Source organism: Andrographis paniculata, unplaced genomic scaffold, assembly GCF_009805555.1.
Source record: "Andrographis paniculata isolate CXL003 unplaced genomic scaffold, ASM980555v1 Contig30END, whole genome shotgun sequence".
NCBI classification, from domain to species: domain Eukaryota; kingdom Viridiplantae; phylum Streptophyta; class Magnoliopsida; order Lamiales; family Acanthaceae; genus Andrographis; species Andrographis paniculata.
The window spans coordinates 1,481,976-1,492,723 of record NW_026137563.1 but is presented as its reverse complement, the minus strand read 5'-3'; the positions used below and the strand labels follow the sequence as shown (position 1 = coordinate 1,492,723).

The following is a 10,748-nucleotide window of genomic DNA, read 5'->3' as shown; positions in this document are numbered from 1 at the left end:
TCAAATTTTGATTGTAATTAATGACTCCTTTGAATTATCAGCTAAATATTTGTACAAGATTAATGATATTTTTTAGACATTCTTAAATATAAATACTAGCTAATAAACAGTACTAAGGTAATTTAAATCATAGATAAGTTGAATACATTTAGTTATTATTATAATAATTATTATTATTGATGTTGTATATTTAAAGGGAGCATAACTATATAAACAAATTTGAGCTCTTCAGAATATTTTGTGGATTTTTCTTGAACTTTCCTATTTTGTTGGATAAATTTGTAGCATCTTTTTGGACATTATTATAATCAAGTTCGAACAGGCCGCCACCTCTCATTGTCATATTCAATTTTATTTATCATCCTCCCCCCCTCTCTCTATCATAAAGTGTCGATTTATTACACTGTACTATAACACCATAAAACCATACTGGATAAGAACACGTTCAAAAAATTAAAATACATGTTGTAGAAAGGATTTAGCTGTGGTAAAATCCAAAAATTATTGGATAGAATTATTATTGTTATTATTGAAAAAATAATAATAAAAGAGGTCGAAGTTCCCACTTCCCAGCCGTCAAAATGAATTCATTATAAGAATAAAACATAAACAGATATACTTCTGAACAATAAACAAACTAAAGAACAAATGCCACAAATTGTCCAACATACTTGAAATAAATCAAATATCGAAAAACATTCAACAAACCTCTCCTCTCTCGCCATAACGTCGTATGCTTAAATATCATCCCAACACACATCACATATACGCATATCTATATCAAATTCTATATATATATATGTATATGTATATGTATATGCACCCACTAGAGTGCAACGTAGAGAAACAAGAGTTTCCCTCTTTATTCTTGTCTCCATCGACGTGGTTGTCGCCGGAGGTTCATAACTTATGCACACACACTAGTAAAAAACCAAATGTGGGGTGGGGGTAGGTAGGGAGTAAGAAATTTTTTTCGAAATCTTACATTTTAGGAGGCTCAGGAAATACAGCAGCAAATGCTCCTATTGTTGTTTCCGGCCAGTCCCTAATAGCCGAGCGGACTTTGGGAGCCAAGCCGCCTCTTCCTGAGGCGCTCGGCAATGATAAATGCCAGCTCAAGAGACTGCGACGCATTGAGCCTCGGGTCACAGTGAGTGTGGTAGCGCGAGCTCAGGTCGTCGAATGTCACCGTTCTTGATCCTCCTATGCACTCTGTCACGTTCTGGCCCGTCATCTCCAAGTGCACCCCTCCAGGGTGGCTTCCTTCTTGCTCGTGTACATCGAAGAAAGCTCTTACTTCGGCCTGTAAATATAAGAAAAATGTGTTTTGTGATAATCTACCAAAATTACAAACATAAATGCTCTATTTACTTATGTTTTCAAATCACTTTTACCGCAATTCATCAAGAATACATTTTTGGAAAAAAGTCCCATCAAATATACCTAAATCACAAGTGATCTAAAAAAGGTTCATTCAATCATAATACTGTTATTTTATGGTAAGTATCAATTAGTTTGAATAGTAAGTCTTTGGGCATATCCACAATTCCACATCCCACCAAATCTAAGCATTATTTTCTCTAAAAATAACATCCAAATTTTCGAGGGTCCAACAACCCACCTACCACGGTTGGTGTAGTCCCATCAAACTCAACGAAAAGGGCACTTAACTACCATCAGAGAATATATAAAGAATATATAAGTGCATCATCCACTCTGTCCACTCTTACCTACTTTTATCAAACTTTTGAGTGCAACACATTTTTTTCAAATTCTATGGGCCAAAGAAACACTCCACTTTGATGAATGAATTAAAGAATTCTTCATAGGAATAATCAAGAAGCAAAAAAGGCTAATAATTGAATTTAACATAAGCAATAAAAGCATTATACTATAGATAAACAAGAATAATAGCTAGAACCACAAGGGGGATCGAGCAAATTACCCTGATAGAGTCGAAGGGGCGAGTTTTTAGGCCGCAGGGAGCTTTGATAGTGTTTCCATGCATGGGATCCGAGACCCACGTAACGATCTGCCCAGCCCGACGGACTGCCCTGATCAAATGAGGAAGCTTCACCCTCATGTTCTCCGCTCCCATTCTTGTAATGATGGTAATTCTTCCCGGTTTGTTTTGAGGATTCAAGATTTCAATAAGCTTGATGAGTTCATTAGGATTCATTTTGTCACTCACCTGAGAAGCAAATTATTAAATATTAGTAACTCTCAAAATGCAATTAATAAATGAACACCATTAATGCCGAAGACAACCTTGATCCCAAGGGGATTCGCGATTCCTCTCAAGAACTCAACATGAGCTCCATCCAACTGTCTTGTTCTTTCTCCAACCCAAAGGAAATGCGCAGAACAATCGTAGTACAGGCCGGATGTTGAATCAAGCCTAGTCAGTGATTGCTCGTAAGGCAAGAGCAAGCACTCATGCGACGTCCAAAACTCAGTCGTCTGCATTACAGGATGATCCATTGTGAGCCCTGCAGCTTGCATAAATCCAAGCGCCTCATCGACACGATGAGCTAGCTCACGATACCTGAATTGCAACAATTCAACCACCAGATATCAATAACTACACATTTCCATATATATATATATACATATGGAATGCTCAAATTAAAATCTCAAGTTGCACAGCATCAGATATACCTATCTCCCTGCTCGCTGTGCTCGGTGAAATCCAAGTTCCACTGAGTAATCCTCTGCATTGCAGCGTATCCTCCTGTTGCAAACGCCCTCAATAGATTGAGGGTGGCGGCAGATTGACAATAGGCCCGGATCATCCTCTGAGGATCGGGGATTCTTGACTTTTCGTCAAATGAATCTCCATTGACGTTGTCCCCTCTGTAGCTTGGCAACTTCACACCATTCTTCTCCTCGAATGGATCTGACCTAGGCTTGGCAAACTGTCCGGCCATTCTTCCCACCTAAATTTGCAGCCAAGAAAGTTCATAGTTCGTATTGATGAACAATAATTAGACTCAATCGTTCTACAGAAAATCGATTGGAATGAGCAGGAATCAAAATCTAGCTACCTTGATAACAGGCACTTGGCCACCGAACATCAAAACAGCGCCCATCTGCAGAAGAATTCTGAAAGTATCCCTGATGTTGTTAGCATTGAACTCCTTGAAGCTCTCGGCGCAGTCACCGCCCTGGAGGAGGAAGGCATTCCCCATGGCGGCATCGCCGAGGCGCTCCTCGAGGCTCCTGGCCTCTCCGGCGAAGACAATCGGCGGGAAGGCGTCGAGCGTCCTCAGCACCGATTCAAGCTCCTCCTGATTCGGATATTCCGGCAGCTGGAGCGCCTTCTTCGTCTTCCAGCTCTCCAGCGACCACTTCTTCGACGTCTCCTTAGTTTCAACGGCAGAGGCGGCGGAAGCCACCGCCGACGCCGACGAAGCCTGAGGGGCAACCGGCGTTTTGGGGGGACTCGAATCGGCGGAATGGACGGCCGAGATCGGGCGCGCCACGGATCTGACGGGCACGAACGATGCAGCAGCGTGGAAAGGCGATTGCGTGCGCGAAACGAGGCAGGATTTTGAAGGAATCAAAGAACTCTGAGCGGAGAGCGCCATTGTTGGTGAGGTTTGGTGAGCGATTGGGCGGGGAGGGAGTCGGTTGGTAGCCCTAGAGAGGAAGAAATCAAGGCAATGGGAATGTAGTATTTATAGGTGGAACAATGGTTGGTAGAAATGGTTGCAGGTGAGAGATGGAAAGTGGAGGAAGGCGGCAGTGGCCGTGCTGGGTGGGGGCGGGGGGAGGGGGGTAGGTAGGTTCAGCCGGTGGTTGGGGGTAGGGATGAAGAAGACAGGTGGTGGCGTACGGGACTCCAGGTATCGGGAGTGCGCTGCGCCGCTTGCGGAGGTAGTTGAGGGTGTTTTGGTAAATTCAAATGGTTGACGATTAGTCAAATTAAATTTTCTATTGTCGTAGTTCTGCTTTTTACCAACTTTTTTTTTTTTTTGTTGTTGATTAATAAAATAGGATATGCTGAAGGTTATTTGAGGGTATATTCCATTTTCTTGGCAACATGTTCTTGGAAAGTTACTTGCTTAAGGAAATTTAACCATGTACATTCAGAATTTTTACATTATATAATAAATGAGTTTTAAAGTAATAAAATGTATTACTTCCTCCCAGTAAATTAATTTATTTGGATTATGAATATAAATAATAATATCAACAGCAATATCATTTCTATTGTAATTATACATTCTCTTATGTGAAAATTTGTGTGTGTGTGTGTGTTTGTGCGTCTTTAACGAAGTTTCGTTTTTTTTGTCTTTTTTTTTTTTTTTTGTTTGATTAGATTTATTGTTTAAACAGTTACTTAAACATAATTTTTTATTAAAAAAAAATATTACTATATTTTTATCTAAAATATTATACAGTTAAAATATATAATATAATAAAATGCTGTATTGGAAAACGACCAACTAAATTGGAACGCATTTATTTGTAGGCAAGCCACATGAAAATGGACCTTGGTTGGACCTAATTCAAATGGACTGGACCAAACCTAGCTGGTTTCAGCCCATTCTAGGAACTTTAACCAAACTAAAATGATGTTTTCCTAGAAATTTAGTGGTGTATTTGTTTTTTATTTTTATTAAAAAAATATTATTATTCATTTTGTATGATTTTGAATAAGGATATAGTTATTGTGTTTTTTATAAAATTATCGAAGAAAATATAATTTAAATCAACATTACACTTTAAATAAATATTTAAAGGATGTTTAAAATATGTTTCATAATGTTTTTGATGATTTAAATCATTTTTATAATATGAAAAATAAATATTTAATAAAATAGAAATAAATAATGAAGCCGGTCTTTTGTAAAAATATATTAAAAAAACAAATTCTATTGAATGGAAAAGAATAATAATAATCAATTTTCTGTGGAAATTTTACATCTGCAGGCAATAGTACACAACAAAAAATTTTACGTCAAAGTGAAACACGACTTCGTCGTAGGGTTGTACAGAGCCGGCAGCAAATGCCGGCGCCCTTTAACGCCGTGCGCATTGTAGCTGCCGCCGGTGGCGGGGTCCTTCAGCAGTTCTCCGGCGTAGCCGGGGTAGGCCCCCTTCCCGAAGATCCCGGGGCAGGCCGAAGAAGCCTCCAACGGCGCCTCCGGTGGGCCCTGGTAATACCCGTCGCCGAAAGGGTTCGTCGCCGTTCCGGCCAGAAGTCCGGCCAAGGTGACGACCATGCCGTCGACGCCGACGTCGTTGTTTGGCGCCACCAGCGGCGGAGTCTGCGGGCCGTAGATCGGCCGGTGGAACGGCCAGGCGCATTGGCCGGGGCACTGAGTCTCCGAATTGCCGACCCAGATGTACGGAATCTGAAGATTCTTATTTTTCCGGCCGCCGGAGACTGCGCCGTGCGTCCCGCACCGGCTGGAGCAGAATCCCTCGACGGCGACGTCGGAGGAGGTGAGGACGACGTTAATGGAGTTAGGTCGATCGCCGGCGTGGGTCACCGCCAGGCGGCGCAGCTGCCGGGCGGTGAGAGACTTCCCCAGCGAACAATTCTCGTCGGAAACCTGTTTTCCCAAATAGAAGGACACGGAAGCGCCGCCGCGGCCGTTGTAGTAGTAACTTTGGGCAGTCCTCCACCACGTGGCGGCGGATGGCTGAGCCTGATCGGACGGCGGGGATTGCACGGCGGCGATGAAGTCTGCGACGACAGCTTTTTGGGATGGCTTGAATCGTCCGTACCAGATGAGATTGACGGCGACTCTACCCGTAAGAAGTTTACCGTTGTGGTATTTGAATTTGAAGACCGTTGGGCTTTCCGGCGCCGGCGTCAGTACTCTGGCGACGGCGAAATTGAATGCCGGCAGCAAGAATGCAAGAAGAATGAAGAATCTGGAGGCGGCCATGGTTGTGACAGAGAGAAGATAATTGATTGGTGATGAAATTGAGAATTAGGGCAGAGAGAAATATATATAGGCGGGAAATCGGCCATGGACGGGGAGGGGAGCTTCGAGGAAGGAGGAGAAAATGAAAAGGTGCACAGCTTGAGCTTGTCTGTTCCTGTAATGATTATTAATACACGTATAATAAACTTTGGGCGGTTGAATTTAAACCCGGTACACACGTTTTATTGGCTTTCTTTAAGGGGCACCGGGGAGTTCGACGCCAGATACGTTATTTAAGTCTTTAACTGTGTCTGGAGCTAAGGTCCTGGGAGTGCTTCGTTTTAGTGGAGGGTCTGACCGTGGCGGTTCGGCCCGCTCCAGACGCAACTCAACTGAATCCAACCTATTGATAATTGATGGATTCCTTCAATTAATTATTGTGATATTTAATTAAAATTTTATATTTTTTAATTAATAATAATATTTTCTTTTTTTTTTCTAAGGAGAAAAGATTATGATGGTAAAATAGTGTTCGTAGTTTGTTTTAAAGAATAGACAATAAGATTTTATGAATTAATTGTGTGAAATTAAGATATAATGATGAGAAAATTTAAGTTGTCATTTACATTTAAATTTAACATAATAATAAAATTGTGATTAAATAGGGGAATAATTTGTTGAAAATAAATAAATAAATTAGAATAGTGGTTTGGGAAGGTATCGGCCACCTGTGTCAGCTTTAAAACCCAATAAATTATGAAAATTGATTGAGGGGTGGGTGTGGGGGCGATAAATAAAATAAAGAAGAAAAAGTCAGAGTTGGGCTATCCATAATCCATCCCGCCGAATCCAATACAATTTATTAATAATCAAATAATATTACTATTAGTATATCTATCTTATTGGACAAGATGACAAAATCATGTCACGTGATTATTGTGTACTAAGATTATTGCCATCTGACAATTGTATAAACAATGATCATAATATTTTATTTTTATTATATTAATTTTATTCATGTATGATCTATTTATATATGAGATGTTGTTATCACCATAATATTCATTTAGTATATTAACAATAATCATATATAAGCAACTGTTTTTTAAATAAATAGGGAAATGAGAAGAAAATTGTAAAAATAAAAAAATTTAAACATATACTAGTATTATTTTGTGCCTTATGGCGTATTAATTAATTATTATCATGCCAGTGTAGAAAACAAGGGCACCAAAACTGCGCTCATTATGCACAGCTAATTTTAGGTCAAATTGGATGGAGAGATGATTTAGAGTTTTATTCTAATTTTTTATTTTGTAATTATTGTATTTTGAATATATATTTATAATACATATATTATGTTGTTTTATATAAAATGTTAACTTTTCATTAGTATGTAGATTAAATAAAATGATAAATGTGTTTTTGTTTGGGAGTTTGGATTTTGTGTTGGAATTTAATAGTAAAAATTTTGAATTTAAATAGTTGTAAAATTTATATTATATTAAAGCAGAGTAATAAAATCAAAATGATTTTTTGTTTCAGTTAATTTAAATTTATAAAGATTGAAGTATAAAAATGATCACATTGTTTCGATTGTGGGGACCAATTCTCAGTCATTTTATCGTGTAAAAGTACAAATTTTAAAGAAGAAATATATCTATAAAATTCACTACTCAGATATATAAAGCAGACAAAAAAAAAAAAAATCTCAAAAATTTGGCTTACATTTATCCCAAAAATAAATGAATCGAATCAATACATTAAGTAGTACTGCCCTCTCCCTCCTTAACACACACTCACACACTATATCATTTATCTTTTCTCTGTAAATAAATAATTATAAAATATTAAAATATATGTCTCTCACACCAAAGTGGAGCATTTGGATGTGGCAGGATCGTACAACGCCGGAACCAGATATTTCCGGCCGTTAACCCCGACGGCGTTGTAGCTGGCGCCGGTGGTCTTGTCCACCAGAAGGTCGCCGGCGTAGCCAGGGTAGGCGCCTTTGGCGTAGACTCCGGGGCAGGCCGACGCCGCCTCGAGCGGCGCCTCCGGCGGGCCCTGGTAGAAGCCGTTGCCGAAGGGGTTCGTGGCGGTTCCGGCCATGAGGCCCGACAGGACGGCGACGATCCCGTCGACGCCGACGTCGTTATTCGGCGACACCAGCGGCGGATTCTGAGGGCCGTACACCGGCTGGTGGAACGGCCAGGCGCAGTAGCCGGGGCATTGGGTCCCGGAGTTGCCAACCCAGATGTACGCGAATTTGAGGCTTTTCCGGCCGACGGCGGAGCTCCGGGAGCCGTGGGCGCCGCAGCGGTTGAGGCAGAAGCCGGTAACGGCGACGTCGGACGCCGTTAGGACGACGTTGACGGCGTTAGACCGATCGCCTTTGGAGGCCAGCTGGACGATGTGCTCGTCGGAAAGGGATTTTCCGACGGAGTAGTTCTCGTCGAGGATTTGCCGGCCGAGGTGGAGAGAGAGTGGGTTTTTGGAGTTGGCGAGGTGGTAGTATTTCTCGGTGGTCTTCCACCACTCGGCGACGGAGGGCTGGCCGCGAGCGGCGGCGGCGGACTTCGCCGCCGGCGAGAGGGAGTTTATGAAATCGGCGACGATGGCTCTCTGGGACGGCTTGAATTTACCGTACCAGATGAGATTCACGGCGATCTTGCCCTGTAAAAGCGCGCCGCGGTGGTATTTGAGGAGCTGGTTGTCTTCTCCGGCCGCCGCCGCCGCCGCCGCTACATTGACGAGGATGGACAGCAAGGCCAAGAATTTCACTGTAAGAAAAAGATGAGCCATTTTTTAAGGTGGGGACTCCAATGATATGGGATTTTGATTTGATTTAACAAGAATTGATTGATTGTGAGCTATGTGAAGAATCGCAGTGATATTTATACAAGAAATGGGGAAGGTGCTGAGAAAGAGGGGTGCATGGGTTGCGTTTAATTACTGTGGGGCGATCCAGGGCGTTGAATTTAGAGTGTCTAGATTGGACGGTTGAGATTTCCCCAAACGCGGGACTCCGAGACCCAACGGCTAGTGTGGCTTGGAAGGAAGAGAAAGAACAAAAAGCATTACAGCTTGATCCATGCTTTATTACAGCTTGCTTACCTTTGGACCATTAAGGAACAGTGCTTGAAATACCCAAAATGCCCACACATCCTTTCACAAAACTGTGCGTTTTGGAATGGCATTTCGGGAAATTCCGTGTGAGAAATGGTAAGGGGAAGACGTTGGCGACAGGCTGGAGGGTGTGTAGGGTTATGGGGTGGAACATCGGGACTTGTGATCCACAGTGGTATCCTATGAATAATAATAATTAATATTAATAATAATATTTGAATTTATTTTGGGTATGGTAAGGATAGAAAAGCTTTTAAAGCATGAAAGAAAGTACTCGTGACTTGGAGCTTTTGTCCAGCTGGATCAAGCTAAGGGTTTGAATTTGACGGTGTGGATGGGGCTGGCGCAGAGGTCCCGGGTGCTGGGAGGAGTGGAGTGCGTGTGGGGACAAGAAAATGCCTTTTATTATTTATGGGAAACAGTTGTTGACAGACAGGAGAGGACAGGTGATCCATTCTTTCAAATCCAAAACGCGAAACTATTTCAAAATGTTATTTAATGTAGGGTTGAAATATTGGGTCACTTTCGGGACCAACCAAACCAATGGGCAAAGACCTACTCTACTGCATTTGATTCTTACCCTGTCTAATGCATGTCCCCGTTCTATTACAACACGCAACTGTTTATTTTGAGGCGTGTTTTTTAAATTTTTAATAAAATTTTATTTAAATTTGAATTTAAAATAATATTTTAAAAAATTAGGTATAGTATAAAAAATAAATTATATTCATAAATATACAATAAATATTTATTTATATCATATAAAAATATTTCTCTCCGTCCAAAAAATTTAATTCATTTCTACTGTATTTTTATAAAAAGTGGGATTAAATTTTTCCACAAAATATTAATTAAAAATATATTTATCGTTAAGTAAAAAACAAATAAATAAATAATACACTCTATTTTTTGAGAACCAAAATATTAAAATTCTAATACTCCCTTTGTTCACGGTGTAATGTCAGGATTGTTATAAATATAATAATTTAAAAAATGTATAATTAGTAAAAATACAAATAAATTAATAATTATATATTAGAATTAAATTAATTAATTAGTATAATTATAATAAAATTTATAAATTTAAAGTTTAAATATAATTAAAATATATAATTTTTTTAAAGAAAATAATATGATATATATAAGACCAAGAGAAATAAAAGTATAATATAATATATGAGATGAGAAAAATAATATTGAAATAATACAATGAGGACATGCTTTTGCGAATAATATAATACTCCTATGTCTCAAACACTCTGTAATATTTTTTTTTATTTGTTCCAAATTCACTGCAATATTTCCAAATTTAAAAATAATTAATACTCCCTCCGTCCCACGTACCATGTCCATGTTGCCGTTCCTGTCCGTCCCACGTACCATGTCCATGTTGCCGTTTCTGTCCGTCCCACGTACCATGTCACTTTCCTTATTTGGAAAATAATTATTAACTTTAATCTCATTTTAAACATTTTTAATTTTTTAAAAATTTTAATTAAACTAATTAGTTATTTTAATCTTAATTTATAATTATTTATATTATAGGATAATTATTTTCACTAATACATTCTTAATTATCTACTAATTACATCTCTCCTAAAATATCTTGTCTACAGTGTAGCAGACATTGTATGTGGGATGAAAGGAGTAATATTTATATACATATATTAATATATATTTCATTTTATCCCATCACATCACTCAAATAAAAAAAATAAATAAATATTTCTCTTTTCAATC

The 10,748-nt window shown here is 39.3% G+C and overlaps 3 protein-coding genes across 3 annotated transcripts; all 3 read right to left on the bottom strand.

Annotated features, from left to right (window-relative positions):
• Nucleotides 1-559: 559 nt before the first annotated feature.
• Nucleotides 560-3,769, bottom strand: LOC127246293 (phospho-2-dehydro-3-deoxyheptonate aldolase 1, chloroplastic-like). Its single transcript, XM_051267565.1, has 5 exons — nt 3,045-3,769; nt 2,659-2,936; nt 2,269-2,545; nt 1,946-2,191; nt 560-1,303 (listed from the first exon to the last, which is right to left on the bottom strand). The coding sequence occupies exons 1-5, from the start codon at nt 3,585-3,587 to the stop codon at nt 1,046-1,048; spliced, it is 1,602 nt and encodes a 533-aa protein (XP_051123522.1). The 5' UTR covers nt 3,588-3,769; the 3' UTR covers nt 560-1,045.
• Nucleotides 3,770-4,860: 1,091 nt separating this feature from the next.
• On the bottom strand, nt 4,861-5,988 carry LOC127246294 (protein PHOSPHATE-INDUCED 1-like). The gene has a single exon (XM_051267566.1). It carries the CDS (start codon nt 5,898-5,900, stop codon nt 4,959-4,961), a length of 942 nt encoding a protein of 313 aa, XP_051123523.1. The 5' UTR covers nt 5,901-5,988; the 3' UTR covers nt 4,861-4,958.
• Nucleotides 5,989-7,588: 1,600 nt separating this feature from the next.
• Nucleotides 7,589-8,767, bottom strand: LOC127246295 (protein PHOSPHATE-INDUCED 1-like). The gene has a single exon (XM_051267567.1). The coding sequence runs from the start codon at nt 8,682-8,684 to the stop codon at nt 7,746-7,748; it is 939 nt and encodes a 312-aa protein (XP_051123524.1). The 5' UTR covers nt 8,685-8,767; the 3' UTR covers nt 7,589-7,745.
• Between the last annotated feature and the right edge of the window lie 1,981 nt (nt 8,768-10,748).

Coding starts and splice junctions, on each gene's coding strand:
- LOC127246293 (XM_051267565.1), bottom strand. CDS start 3,587: ATGGCGCTCTCCGCTCAGAGTTCTTTGATTCCTTCAAAATCCTGCCTC. Junction 2,937..3,044: donor GCCAAGTGCCTGTTATCAAG/GTAGCTAGATTT, acceptor CTGCAAATTTAG/GTGGGAAGAATGGCCGGACA. Junction 2,546..2,658: donor CACAGCGAGCAGGGAGATAG/GTATATCTGATG, acceptor GTTGCAATTCAG/GTATCGTGAGCTAGCTCATC.
- LOC127246294 (XM_051267566.1), bottom strand. CDS start 5,900: ATGGCCGCCTCCAGATTCTTCATTCTTCTTGCATTCTTGCTGCCGGCA.
- LOC127246295 (XM_051267567.1), bottom strand. CDS start 8,684: ATGGCTCATCTTTTTCTTACAGTGAAATTCTTGGCCTTGCTGTCCATC.